The sequence below is a fragment of the Lycorma delicatula genome, chromosome 5, assembly GCF_047948215.1.
Source record: "Lycorma delicatula isolate Av1 chromosome 5, ASM4794821v1, whole genome shotgun sequence".
NCBI classification, from domain to species: Eukaryota; Metazoa; Arthropoda; class Insecta; order Hemiptera; family Fulgoridae; genus Lycorma; species Lycorma delicatula.
The window spans coordinates 637,466-653,661 of NC_134459.1; the positions used below are offsets into that span (position 1 = coordinate 637,466).

Consider the following 16,196-nt stretch of genomic DNA (forward strand, 5'->3'; position numbering starts at 1 on the left):
GTGAAGTTGAAATATTCCAAATCCTCCACATTCACCAGATTTGACACCCTAGATTCTAAGGGGATATTAAGAATGATGAACGGAAAGATGCAGTGAGGTTGTACCATTAAGGAAAGACCACCAACATTCTTCGTTGATGGAATGAGAAAATTGGTTTACCATTGGAAGAAATGTGTATGATGAAAATGTGGAAAAAAATTTAAGTTTGTGCAGAAAATAAAATTTACTTTTATTTTGTATTTGTTTCATCTGACGATCTCTTTGCATTTGTGAGTTATGAGGAACTGTGCATTACATTTCAGCAACCATTCATATATGTATAAAATAAAACTCACTTTTTGGTTCAGGATTTATAAACTATATTAAAACAATAGCCAGAATTAAGAAATAATATTTCAATTTAAACTAATCATAAAAGATTACTTTACAATACTTCAGATTTCAGTCTATTTATTTACAATTATTTTTAGAATTTCAGGCAGGTTCTTCTTGTCATTTATCTTATAATATGAAGTTTTAGTCCATGATGATGCTCTTCCTCTGAGCTTTTGAAGCAGCAATCTGCATGGAAAAGCGCATATTTATCTTTACTCCAAAAAAAAATTCAACTTTGAACTAAGATAGGTTTTACATTTTTCATACACTAAACATATCTTTATAAAGATATGTCTTATCTCAATATTCTGTACTAGGTGATTTATTTAATAGAATTTAAATACAAAAGGAATTATAGGTAATCTAATATTTTTGTAGAATGTATGATTTCCAGGGTAGAATATCTAAATGGTAAATAACAAAATTAAATAACAAATTGGTAAATGAAGAATAAGAAATCTAAGTTAGTTAAATAAATAGTAAATTGAAAATTAAATTACTCAAAAAAAATTAACATTAATTGTAACTTAGCGTTAGCAGTTGTAACTATGTATACCATAATTACATTAGATGCTTTAACAACTAATTGCTGCAAGCAATCTGAGATACCAATTATTTCCCAAAATGGTGTAGTCATTCCCAAGAATAAGTTCAATACCAGCGTTACTATGGAAAGTGTGAAAAGTGAAATCATCTTTTACTGTCTTCTTCACTGACCTAAATTTCTTGTTAAATATCAGCATGCCAATCAAAATGCAGGTATTTTTAATCCTATAAGTCACTACATTTCTCTAACCAATACAGGAGCTGGCCATTAAAAATATCATTACTCTTAGGAAAGGTAACTCTAATTAGGGTTATTTGTATTAAGATGCTTTAGATAACTCACAGTCATAATGAACGTGGGGAGTAGAAAGTAAAGAACAAATTTAATGTACCCCTTCCAGTGGGAAATAATGGATTATATACATTGCCTCCATTCAATAGAGGAGTTGAGTTATAACCAAGCAAACAAATATTAAAATTTGTTGATAAGTATAACAATTTCTATGAATCTAACAAAAATAAAAGCGATAAATTATGATTTTATAAGACTAAACATGTTTATGATTAGTGAGGTAATAAAAAAGTAGTTAATCCAAGCTTTAATATATCAAGACATCATCAATATGACATAATCTGAAGAAATGCAGTGCTTGAGAATAACTTTTTTGTATTTCTTTATAACATAATCTGAAAAATGATGATGATATATATTAGGGTATTAAGAGGGGGAGAATAAATTCAATACCTATACTAAATTAAAAATATGAAGCACTGAGTATTTCATGATGGAAGAAACTGTCTTTTCAACACTAGTATTTACTCTCTAGTACTGTAATTTTCATTTTAAAAAAAATATTGGCAAGTAGGTAATGTTTTTGGGTCGGTTTTTGTTAACAAACCTTTTTAATTTGTTAAAAGAAACAGATATAATTAAACAAAATGTATGAGGTCACTTCAAAAAGTAACTGAACTTTTCTTATCTAACTGTTTGCTTTTTATGTAATATCCTGGAGGTAGTCTCCTCTTTAATAGATAATTTTTCCAAATAGCATTTTCACTATAGGAACCTGTCATAAAAACTGTTTGGATTACCTTCAGTGCAAATTGTCAATTACCAAATGTTTCAGTGCCATTTGATGTCAAATCTCTAGATGTTGATTTGAGCTTAGTTAAAAAAAAGGAGTTCTAAGGGGCCAGGTCAGAAGATAATAGAGAACAGAAAAGAATAGTCATCCCATTTTTGTACAGTTTATGGATCGATCAACAATGCTGATTATGTGGGTGCAATGACTTGGTTAAACAAAAAGTTTTCTTCTGTCCAAGTTCAAGTCTCTTCCTCCCAACACTTTTCCAGTCTTTTTAAAACTCAACATAATAACGATCAGTAGTTTGTATTTAAAGAAAAAATTGTAGTGAATGACACACTCGTAAAAGTTTTACTATAAAAAAAATTCCCAACATGATCTTGATATTTAATCACATTTGCTATGCTTTTTTTGTTTGGCAAAAATGAACTTTAGTTTTGACATAACCATAAATCTATATTTTATCACCTTTTATAATCTTCTTTAGAAATTTTATGTTATCACTAGCATAACTTAATAGTCCCAACACTGTAACACAATGTTCTTTTTGTTCTTATGACATCAAAGCACAAACTTTGTCACAATTTGTTACATCTACAATTTTTCAGTTTTTATATATATGTATATATATATATATATATTTTTTTTTTTTTAAACATGTCCTGTGTGTTTAATTATAATTAGTATTTATAAACCACAGACACACATATAAACCAAGATTGATCTTACCTTCAATCTAATAAGGCCTTTTCAAATCTTTTAGATTCATCATCAGCTATTAAAAATATAATTAACATTAACATTGAGATACTTTGTCAACCATGTCATGACTCAACAGTCAAAATCTTGAATAAATAAATAAATATTCAAGATTTCACATTTATTTACTATCTATGCAAATTATTGAGAAATACTGTATGACAAGTTTCATTTTGTTTCACACAATTGTATTAATCTCATGTCACTAAAATTTTCAAAAACCTTTATCTTTACCCTATAAATAAAACTGGTTATTTTCTAAACACACTTCATATTACCTGATAACTTTAAAAATTACATAATTTAAATTAAAACACATACATAAGTACAATTTAGAGAATAGTCATTAAAAATAAAACAACTGTATATTTACCTCTCGAACATCTGATAAAAGAGTAACAATAGTATCAGCAGCATGAATATGTACAGTGGCTAATGCATGCATAGATGTAAATGATGAGCCACCTTTAACAACAACAAGTGATGGCATATAACTACTGTCAACCGAATCAACACGCATCTTCAGTGACTGAATTAAAATTTCTGGTAGCATTTCAAGTCTTACCCAGTGCTGAAAAAATAAATAAAAAATAAGTGTAATAAGTAACTGAACAAATGTTAGATGAGAATAAACATCTAGTAAATAAAAATCATAAATACCTTTCCTTGCTGACCACAACTCTGCCAATAATTTTCTGAATACGGATCCATTAAGAATAGAGCCCAATTTCCACGTGATGAGGTACTAAGAGTTTTAACACACCGGAACCAATCATCAATATCAGGTTCAGAAACAACTAATTCATGTCTAATATATCTACCAGGCCGCCCAGCAAACACTGCAGCACTACCTGTAAGAAGAAGAAGAAGAAGAAGAAGAATGCTTTTTGAACAAAAATGGTTTTTTTAAAAATAATTTTATATCGAATGTAACTTTAATTAACCATCTACTTAAAATTGTATTTAACATTTTAAAAACAAAATGATCCAGATTATGTACTTTAGATATAATATTTTAATAAGTATGTTTTCTCTCTTGTTTAACAAATGTTATGAAAAAGATCCCAATACTGAGCAGATAATCATTCATACATTATAAATGTAAAATTCATGCTGATAAGCATAGCGGCTAACAGAAAGTAAACATCTGAGTTTGAGCAATCATTATTTTAAACTGGAAAACATGAAAACACTCAGAAATGTTAAAAAAAATCTATATAAAATTACATGATTATATCAACAATCATCATTAATAAGTAATAATGAAATAGCATAAATGTTAATTAAATAAACATAGTAATTAACTATGAAAGACTACCAACAAGTGACTCTAATAGAATTTATAAGAAACAAACTGTAGCAGTGAATATTTATTTATTTTTTTATACATTATTTTCTCAGTATCTACTGATGACTGTTTAATAACAAAAAAGCCCATCTAGTTTTCAATATTAAGTTAATTTTTTTAGAAAAAGTCTGTATTGATTTCTAATTTATTTCAAAAACCATTTAGTATAACTCTTTCTTTATACAAAATGTACAAAAAGAATACCAGCATATAAATCTATTATAATATATCTTGATTAAAGTGTACAAAGTTGATTTAAGATTAGAATCAAAGAGCAAAAAGGACTGTTTTCGTTGTACCCATGGCTCTAGATTGATTCACTATCTTTCCACTTAACAGTGCTACTAGCATAAATGGTGACTTCTGACAGGAAGCCTTCTGTGTTTTGCAGTTTGTTAAATGTGAATCTGCAGTTATAGTTCACAACGTGAGTTCTGTAGAAGTTCTAATGTGATCCTGCAAGGAGTATAACATTTTTTTACGGCATAATCAGTTTGAAACGAAAAGATGTCTGTAAAAACGGTAAAGTATGGGATGACCAAATGTATTTCAAGAAAATGTTGAACAAGTCAGAGAGACTTTCCTGCATAGTCCTGAAAAATCTGTTACGAAGCCTGCCATAAACTAGCAATACCAGTAATGACAGGGTGGAATATTTGAATGAAACACTTACTTATGTATCCATACTGATGACAGCTGTTACAGTTTTTAAAATCTACTGACTACACTGTGTGTGCCCACTTTGCAATTGAAATGTTCCAGCATGAAGATGACAACTTTATTAATTATATTGTTTAGTGAAGAGTCAACATTCTATTTTAGTACAAAAGTTAACACACATAATGTCCACTTCTTGTGGGGGGGGGGTTAGAAAATCCCCATGAACTCTTATGATGCAAAAGGGACTCCCCAAAATTAAATGTTTTCTATGTGATATCCCGATGGCATGTTTATGGACCATTCTTTATCACTAAAGCAGGCATAACAGGGGTTGCTTATTCTGATATGCAGCAAACAATTCTAAACTTTCCTACACTGCAAGATAAACCAGAGAATTTTATTTCAAAACAAGATGATGCACCTCCTCACCAGCATAACTTTGCACAAGATTGGTTGAATGGTGTTTTCCTTAACTGTTGAATCAGTCATGCTGACTGATTCAACTCTGTTATCAGGTCCATGCTGGACCTGATAACAGAGCTTGTTTGTGATGACCTTCAAGGTTACCCAATCCCACTCCACATGATCTTTTCTTTTGGGAGTTTTATAAAGGTATGTCACTTTGTTACTTATTGATCTAATGTATTTAAGGCATAGGATTTTGAAGCAGCTATTGCTTCCATTACTGCTGGCATACTGGTTAAATTATGGGATGAACTCTCCTGTCAGTTGGATGTGTGCACATGACAAAAGTGCTCACATTGAACACTTTAGGGGAAAACTGTAAGAGTTACACTTTCATTTTATTTGTGATTCATTACTGTAATTCAGAGAGATATTAAGTAGCTTTCACACTATTTTTCCTTGTTCACCTTGTATTGTCATTTGATTGAAACATTCATATCATTACTATATTAAAGTCTATATTTTTTTTGGCTTGATGAATTTTTTTACCATTAGAACTTCAGAGAAACTTGTATATGTGGTAATACAGAAATGTAATAATGTAGCACATGAAAACTTCCATGCCTGGCTGGGATCCCTGGATAAAAGACACAGACACTATCACTCCACCATGAAGATTAGTAGATATTATTTAGTAAGTTTTTTTTAAATTTCATCAACTGCTGTGGTTATTAATTGCTAAAAAATTCCAAAAGGCTGCAGTAAAATGCACTCAGCCTTTTTTACTTCCTTGTAAGAAAGAAGTAAAGGAAGTATTGTGATTGTGAAAAATTTCAGTTTCCAGATTTCAACAGAAATATCCATTTTGACTATCCCTGAATACATATTTAGTTTCGGCGTGATGTCTGCATGTATGTATGTACATGTGTATGTATCTCACATAACTCAAAAACAATTAGCCATAGGATGTCAAAATTTTGGATTTAGGACTGTTGTAACATCTAATTTTGTACCTTCCAAAAAAATTAAGATAATCCAAAAAAAACCTGTATTTTGGACTTTTTCTTAACTCCAGTAATAAGCCCTCACTGACAGCTTTTCAACAATATATCATAAGTGGTACTTATTTTCATTGGTTCCAGAGTTATAGCCAAATAAAGTTTTAATTAATGAAATATTTGGATCTTAGGGAAAGACACATCAGTTCGAATCAACTTCATCTCCTTTTTTTTAATTTAAATATATTGTTATTAATAATTATTAACCTCTCATTGTAAAAAAAAATTATGATTATTAATAATTCAACAAAAAAAAAAAGAAAAATATCAGAATTTTTTAATGAAATAAGATTATATGTACATTTCATTTTAAAAAAAATTGTGTAAATATAGTAATTTAATAAGCATACAAGGAAGTCATATGTTGTCCACATCATGATGAAAGTAACAAGGTGGCAGTGGCTCGTCCCAAAATCGTTTTCCCGCCATGATGTTTAAATTCGTTTATGCGGTTGGCGCACAAACAGAAGCAAGACATCAATGTGATTAAAGGCAGAATTATCAAGGGGGGAGGGGACAATTCATCTATGCAAACATTTAATTTGTATAAATCATATAATTTTTTTAGATTAATTAATTTTAGAACTTAAAATTTAATAATAATTGAAGATGAAGTCAATATGTTCAGAGAAAATTTCATTCCATTGATCGATTAGCCAGTAATATATTCTTTTCATTTTTCCCATACAGGCATTTGAATTCGAAATTTAATCATATTTATTTCATCAAAATTTAAATTCAGATAAAAACACACTTTTGAACCTACCATGTTCAATTTTTATATTATCACGTGATTTTCCGCATTTTTGTAGCCACACACTTTGTAATGCTTCATTCTCCGGGAACGGAAAATATTTCACTTTCTTTTTCGTTGGCGAATCAGTTCTGCTCAAACAATTGGGGAAATAACACGATGGCATATTTACATTTGTATCAGAAAAAAATTTGTATAAAAAAAACACTGTTTAAAAGCAAGTAGTTATAAAATCGAGAAAATTCAGAGACAAACTATCCGTGTAAAAGCTAAAACAGAATTGTGTCTGCAGAGAGAAATTCTTTTCTGCTTTGTCCAGGTAAAAAAATGAGTCAGAGTTGTAAAACGAAACGGATTAAGATATCAAACCTGAATGCAGAACAATTGTTCTCTTTATTGCACGCGGTTTAAAATGGTTTACCTAGAAAATCCCTTGCATTTCATTTGACTCATTAGAAAAATATGTTTATTGAATATAAAATTATTTTTCACTAAACAACAACTTTTTATTTTATTTTTATTTCAGTATTAAAAGTAATATTCATTTTGGTATCCGTAAAAAAATAACTAATATCTCATTTTCCCGTGTAAATTAGATTATTAAAAGCAATTTCTTTCAAAAATTGATTTGTGATAATATTTTTAATTAAACTAAAAAATTATCAATTCCGAAGATTGACCAAAATAAATAATATCAGATATAAAATTTTGAAGTTGCACTTCATAAGATTTGTCCCCTGTTTGTTTGTTTAGGTTTTCATTCATTATTTTGAATTTTATCTTAATTAACAATCAATTTCAATACTCTTAAGAATCAATAGACTTGTATAAAATATTTATTTTTATTAAGGATTATTAAAAAAAAATTGTTATTATATTTAATAAATATTCGATTGTTAGCTCATTAATAGAATACATTATCATGTATTTAAAATTTTTGTACAACTAAAAATTTTTGTCCTAAAATCCCTTACTTATATGTTCAAATAACCCGGTAGAAAATGAGATTTTGGGACGAGCGTATACGCATGCGCGCTGAATACTGTGCGCAATGCTACACTTTGTTACTTTCATCATGGTCCACATCAGATTTTTTTTTAAAATTCAGTAATCATTGTCAGCTGATGCATTAAAAGAGTACTTGTCTAAAACATTTTATCTTGATTCATCTTTTTCAATTCCAAGATGCTACTCTCTGAAATTTTTAAAACTATCAGGTTGTAAGGAACGCAGCTTACCATTTCACCCTGAATCAGTATTTTATTACAACTTTTAAACCCCAAAATGTAACCTCAGAAAACATAGTGTTTTTGTGTGATTTTCAAGCTCCATAACTATAATTAATTTTTAAAAGATGTAGTTAATAAATATTAAAATATAGACTTTCACCTTAGCCTTTAAAGAATTTCACACCACTTTGTTCATTACTTTTACTAAACAATGTATAGGACCTACATACAAAACTATTTTTAGTTCTTTCAAGAACTGCTATGAATTAATTCTCTGAAGGATGTAAGAATATTCTGCAGATAAAATTTACAATAAAGTAGAAGTACGGTTTAATCTGAAGTTAATATTAATGAGTCATATCTCTTAAAACATATATTTTAGACACATCTGGTAGAAAGTATTCTATGAAAGGAGCAAAATATTAATGGAATGAGACAAATAATCTTTGGTGGTTTAATAGAATACCTCAAGCTTGATACTTATATCTCATAGAAATTTATAATAAACTAGCTTACAAGCAAATGAAAAGTAATATGTAAAAACAGTAGTTTACTTTTATTAGATTATTTTTATAGTCAATGTTTCTCCAATAGTGAAATAAAAAACATAAAAATTACAACTCTCAAAGATGTAATTAACTAATAAGAAGCAAAATTGCAATATTTCTAACCTGGTTCTGTAATACGATTAAAACCATGTCTATGATTTTTCTGCGTATAAAAACAATTTTCACAATAATTGAAATTAGTGCATGCTTTGCATTTAAATCGAGGACCAACTAAAGAGAACATCTGACAACCATTACAATTGACTTCAAGGTGACAAGATGGTACAATCTCCATCTCAGACACCAGCCCAGTCCAATTACACTGTTGTGGAAAATCAACTGTTACTGCTCTACCATTACTACTAACGCCTGCAACAATTAAAATAAACACTAATATAATTGAATTTACAGTAATACAAGTATACCACTATTAACAGTTAGATAATACCAAATTAGAATTACTGCAAAAGTCATAATCCAAATAGTTTTTCAATGATACCAATATAAAAATTTCATTACTGACAGATATATCACTTTCATTGTATCAAATACAAAGAAAACAGGTTCTAACATTACTGAGTAGAAAGGTAAATTTCAATTTTTCACTTGTTCCTTATAAAGTTTCACACCAAAGTAGCTTACCCTTCAAACTGTTCTTCCACATTCCAGCAGTGATTTTCATACAATTTTATTATGAAATAAAACAAACTTTTACTGAAAATTAATTTAATTATCCTATTTTCTGTAGCTTAAGAACTGTATAAAACATTTGATAACCACTTTCCTAAGCAACAATTCTACATTGTAAAATAGTATGGATGAAAGAAAAATAAACTTTTTTGTCAGTGGAATTGATAGAATAGTCCCTGAAGTTAAAAAACACTCAAGCATGGAATAATTTTATTTATATACACATCCCACCTTAAGTGCTGATCAACTGTTACTCCTAAGTAATCTGTGAATTCAATTCTATTTTCTCTGATTTCTACTGCATTAATTATTACAATCAAAGAAAAAGATTTTTTATTCAATTTACGGCGGGTCAAATACATAATTGGTAAAATTAATAAAACAAGTTTATATATATTGAGAATTAACAGATCTATGTCAAATCTAATTTTTATTTGCTGCAAACAATTTCAATCAAGTTTCACTCTTTCACAAACCTCTATCCTAACAAATATTACATATCACCATCAAAATACACATTATAATGTTTTAAATCTAAATTCAAAAGAATAAAATATGAATAAATATGATGTAAATTACTAACTGCACCATTACTATTCTCTAAGGTATACTGTAAGCAACAAGGGTTACTAATTACATTACCCGACTTAATAAATGTTCAGCGATCAGTCTGATAACTCCTAAACCATAGAAGCAGAATTATCAAAACGTCAATCTTCTTCTCCAGCTATGTTAACAGTATTTTAAGTAAAAAAGTATCATAGAACTTTTGATGAACACAAGAGAATAGCTCTTATTTTAGACCATAGACATCAATATGTTGGAAATTAAGAGTTTCCACAGCATCTTGAGTACTGATGATAAGTAATCCATATCGTTTTTTTTATTTTTATTATTATTATTATTTTATATTGCCAATTAACTATTTAGTAGATATTTAATTTTTTTTTATTTTGTCTGTATTTTTTAGCCAGAGATGTGTCATCCTTTTTATACTTAGTATACAAGTCTCATATCCTTAAAGGCTATTGGAGAAATTTTCTCTTAAATATATATGGGTTAAGACCTTAAGAATGTATTTTTTTTATTTCAAGCAATTTTAATAGTAATACCATCATACTCTGTGTACTGTTATAAATATTAATCTGGTTCAAACCATCCAACAATCTCAGTAGTAATTAGTTGGAAAGAGTACATGATGTGTTCAATGATTGGAGGATCAGATACATCTACCATATGTACCTTGCTACACCCTTGTTTTTAAATACATCAATATTTTTATCACTAATTAGCTTATTTCACTATTAGAATCTACTTTAGTCACAATTTTATCTACTGCCTTTCTTATTGTTTTATTATTCCTATTTTCAAAGCTAATTTGTGACTTGTAATTCTTAGTTTTAGTTTCTTTGATTACTTATCTCAATTTATTTTGTTATGTAAATATTGTATCAATCTTTATTAACAGCGAGAAGTTTTTCTTTCCTTCTAATTGAAACCACTGACCTGTTAGTAATCTATAGCTTTAATTTTTTTCAACTTAGAAATATTATTAATTATGTTTCTCTCAGTCACTAACTTCATCTTTCGCTATGTAAATTTGTCCACTGCTATTTATGTTATTCAAAACATCAAATCATTTCTCCTCTTCAATTAAACAAAAAAATTTATTTCAGTTTACAGCTAGTATTTTCACACATTATCTACCTTCTCAGTTTTAACACAATTATGCACTGTAATATAATAGCAAAACAATCCGTATTTGACGATACTGATACTCAGTAAATAGTAAAAACAAATCCATTTTTTCTGGATTATTATCTAAAATATCTGTACCAGAAAAATAATAACAGAACCATTCCAGGCCTTCAACAACTCAGGATGATAATGATAAAATTTAGAACTAAAAACATTAGCATTCTCAATAGGAGTCTAATATATACTAATTTCAAAATCTCAACAACTTTCATAAGTTTCATTATCAGACAATTTGCTCCATTAAAATTAAATTCTGTTATCTTCATAACTTCTACTAAGGTGGAAAAAAATCGTTCACCAAACTGATATATGTTGGTGTTGGTATATTAGATATTATGATTATTAAATTTAAATTGCTAAATGTTATTGTCCCTTACCCACGATGATAAAACAGTTACATAAAAATTAACATTAAAAGAATTTAATGTGAACTTAAACTAAGAAAAAACAAAAAGAGAATGATGAATTGGGAGTCAATGATAATATATATATATATAAAATAGTTGCTAATATTAAATTTTTGTCTTCACACAAAACCAAAATTTCACTTCACCACCACAAGACCATCAAGGATGGTCTTGTGGTGGGTCTCATCCTTGACCACCTCAAGGATGAACAGCCAAAGGATGTTATTATCTTCTAAGAGACGACAGATTCTAACTACATGAAACAATTTATTTAAAAATAAATCTTCGAGAAATGACAGAGATGTAATAAAATGGAGGTCCAAGGGGACCTGAACGAAATTACTAAATTGAGGCAAATAATGTAAATTAAAAAACAAATAAAGAAACTAACTAAAAGTGTAAATAGTTCCTATAAAATAATACAAACAATTAATGAAAGAAACCAAAAACACAGGCAGTAAAAAAATTAAACAAAAATATCACAAAACAACCAGAATTTTTTGGCACAGACTAATTTGCAGACTACTTAAACCATTGAATTTTAAAATAAAATAGAACATAACCGAAAAGAGTATAAATAATAAACAAAAAACGTTCATCAAAAGAAACCTTATATGTAATTATATGAACATATATGTCTTAAATAAACAAAGACTCATCAAGAAGGAATAAATTATAAAAGAAAGAAACTATCAATCTACAGAACTATTGCCTCTGATTGAGGTAGTTCACAATCTTATTAAGACTCAACGAACTCACATGCTTTTACTTAAAAGTTTTGTATCTGACTGTTTTATACTCAATGCTAATACAAATAATAAAAAGGTAATGAATAAAACCAAACTGCTGCTCAACTGAACACAGAATCTCTGGATTAGCAGAAAGCAAACTACCAGTCGAACTAACGAGGCAGCCAAAAAAAATACAAGTATAGCAATTAAAATGTAATACTACATAAATGAGATATTATATAAATACTTACTTGTAACAACACCAATACTGTTATGATCAGCATAACCCCATTTAAATTTTGGTTTACCAATGGATGGTTTCACTTTAACTTTATCGCCAACTTTAATAGTAGGTGAAGCATTTACATTAACCGAAAATCCCAATAATTCAACATGTATAAAACGTACCCAATACAGACGATTTTCTCGTCCATTAAAGTTATTTTTACCTTACCATTCAACCTGTGAAAAAAATTATATACAATTAACTAATACAAACTATTATTTTAAAAAACTGGAGATTTGAAACTTGGTGATAAAAGTGAGCTCTATTTTTAAACCTACTGGTAACTATTTTGTTGTATGTGATGAATGTATATCTAGTATACTGTATTCAGCGGTTGTACTTCTCACCCACAATTCAGGGTGAATCTAATTTAAAATAAAACCAAAAATTCATTTATTAAACATGAATTTATTAATTCATTTTGAAAACATGACAATTATTAAAATATGATAATACAATTTTATTTATTAAAAAAAGAAAGATGATTACATTTTAAATTAATTGTAAACAAATTATTATTTTTTAGTATTATCTTTTATTATATACATATATATATTAATCAGAATTGGAAAAATAATGATAGATTAGGTATTCAAGCACTTGGTTATCATTTGCATGTTTTACCTCTGGCCATTAGAAGGAGTTGTTAAAATTGTATTTCACGAAACAATGTATTTTCACTTTTTTTTATTATTATTACTTGTATAAGTAAACAAAACTTTTATTTTACGTAACATTTTCATATTCAATAATCTCCTGAATTTCTTGGTGTCCTGCGACATATTTGGAAATTAGTATTTAGAAAAAAGATAAGACAGTTATTTTAAAAATTAAATTAAAAAAACCCATACGATATGTAATTTTGTTCGAGCATGTTCAGTAACTAATGTATATTGAAATACACATTAATCACACTGAATATTAAAATGTCTCTATGAAAGATGTTTTTCAATTTAAAAACATTAAAAACTGAAAGACTGAAATCAAAAGGTTAAGAGTACAAATGCATCGATTACGTTTCCATGTAACAATCTGAAAATAATCTTAAATTTAATCTTAAATTAAACTGAATATAGACTTATATGTTGTTTGTATTAGCATATAAACAATTTTTATGTTTTTCTATACATTTTACAAGTTTTTCTAAAATTTCCTTTGTGTAAAGTGTAAATTTCCTTATATAAAGTTTAAATAAAGTCTTAATGAATCAATAAAATACTTGAAAACTTTTACATTTCTGTTGAAAATGTAGAATATTGGAAAATCAAGAATATTGGCAAAAATTTATTTAGACAACTTCCAACCTACAGCATTTTGAATTAGCTTTATTCAAAATCAATGAATAACATTTAAGTAAATCAAAACATATCAATTTCTTACAAAAATAACAGTAATTATATACAGAGTATAATTTATTTATATTGGTATAAGAAACTTTCTTTAACAGCTGAAGCCTAAAGAACAGTGAACCGATTTCATTATATCAAATATTTAAATAAATTCAGCCTTTATGCTAAAACATGAGTAATGAGAACATTTTATTTCTTATTTATCTTGATCTATTTAATCTCAAAAATTTCTACAATACAAATGATATTGTACAATAACATTATCCATAATTTTACGATTTTCGGAGCACAAATTAACAGAGAATTCTTGTTAATTTAATAGTAAAATAAATTAAGAAAATTTCAATAAATGTACACAAGTTCAATGATGCTTGTATAATATTTTTCCTTATTTATTACTCATATTAAAAAATAATAAAAAAATTCCATATCATCTATAAAATATTGGCCAATATATATTTATTATAATACAAATAATATACTGTGTTATAGATCATTTTTAATAATTATGTAAAATATAATCATACAAATATTACTTATAAGTACAAATAAAAAAAGAAAAGAAATTGCTAACAAGAAAACAAGTTATGATAAATAAATAATAAGTTGTTTTGACATAAATAATACGATATATAATATTACAAGGAGTGCTGGCAATCTTTCAAGAGATTTTTTTCTTTTAGATGATTAAATTACCAATAACCTTATAGCTCAATAAAGGAAATACAACATGGAAATTTTTATAACATGAAAAAAGAGATATGTCTAACCAGGATTCAAACAAAACATTTTAGAGGATATTACCACTTTAATAAGGACTTAACATATCTAACAACTCAAGTCTAATTGCTCCAATTAAAAACATCAACTTTTGGTTATGTATCCATTCATTAATAAATAAGCAAGTATATAAGATTGTAAATTAATTATAATGAATTATTTGTTCAACTCTAAGGGAAAAATTGATAAAATTTTTAACTCTTAAAAAAAAATATAACTTTCGGTAAAAATAAAACTCTATATCATTTTCTATAACATTCAGTTAGCTTATAGAGTTCAAATAAACAGACTGCACATACGAGTGTTCAGGCGGCCAATTCACAAGCATCTCCTGTAAATCCTGATTCATATAAATGAAACTAAGTGATGTTAATAGTCAGTAATCACACACTATTATATTTTATAAAAATTATACATATATTTTAAATTTAAATAAATTAAGATGTTAAATGATCAATAAATATTTTTTACCTTGTTGGGCACATCTGATGTTCTTAAGTTTTTTAAGTTATGAAATTGTCAATTGTCCACTAACAGCAAACATTCACTAACATTTTAGATTAAATTTCTATAATAATAAATAATAAATTCAATTCAGTTTTCGTTATCTGATTGCAAGAAATCCGTGGTGGTGTTAGTATTAAGAAATACAATGAGAGGCCTAATTCTGTTTTTTTATTATAACCAATTCCCAATAATTTGGTTCAACAGTATCCATTATATGTTTTATACAGTTTTTTCTATTCATGCTGATCTGTTTTATCGATGGCTTTTAAGCATAAATTTTTAACATCAAATATTTTAAAAGTAGTATTTTCTAATGCAATGTAACTTTTGATTTATCCCTAAATTAACTCAACTGGGTTGAGTTCATAATGATAGGGCGCTAATTGAAGCATGGTTTGACCACTAGATCTTGCTAACTATCAATTTTATACACACTAAAATTACTTTTAATAGGTGAAAATCTTTGCAATAATTTGACCTTAAGTTCATTCTCTTCAAAAATAAAACTCAACTTCTATTGAACTGTACCACATTTTGATGTCATTCTTTTTCCTAGATATGGCTGGAATTTTCTTCTTTTTACATAAATGTTAAGGGGCGTTGTCTAAGAGAATTGACTACATTATCTTCCAGAAGAGCTAACAAATCGCAAGCCATTTCTTCAAAGACTGTTCATCTTGTTACGGTCTCCTGGTAGATTTAGATTCAGAAATCCAGAGACCATCATTGACAAACCCAGTATCACTGCCAATATGCCTAATTATGAAATGCCCACTTCTACCGGATGGAGTTTTATTATCAGTTGACCAGTTGATAAGCCATACAGCTTCTTTTGACGAATTCACAGCTTTATCTTTCCAAACGAAACTTTTCGTATGGCTTTCGTTGACTCAAGTTTCATCCATATAATATACTCTACGG

At 27.8% G+C, this 16,196-nt stretch overlaps 1 protein-coding gene across 1 annotated transcript in view; it reads right to left on the bottom strand.

Annotated features, from left to right (window-relative positions):
- The window catches only part of LOC142324659 (E3 ubiquitin-protein ligase HERC2-like), a 95,294-nt gene that overhangs the window by 29,851 nt on the left and 49,247 nt on the right, over positions 1-16,196 (bottom strand). The window contains 4 exon segments of the mRNA XM_075365530.1: positions 3,139-3,336; positions 3,426-3,616; positions 8,891-9,136; positions 12,605-12,815. Coding sequence (XP_075221645.1) covers positions 3,139-3,336; positions 3,426-3,616; positions 8,891-9,136; positions 12,605-12,815 — 846 coding nt within the window.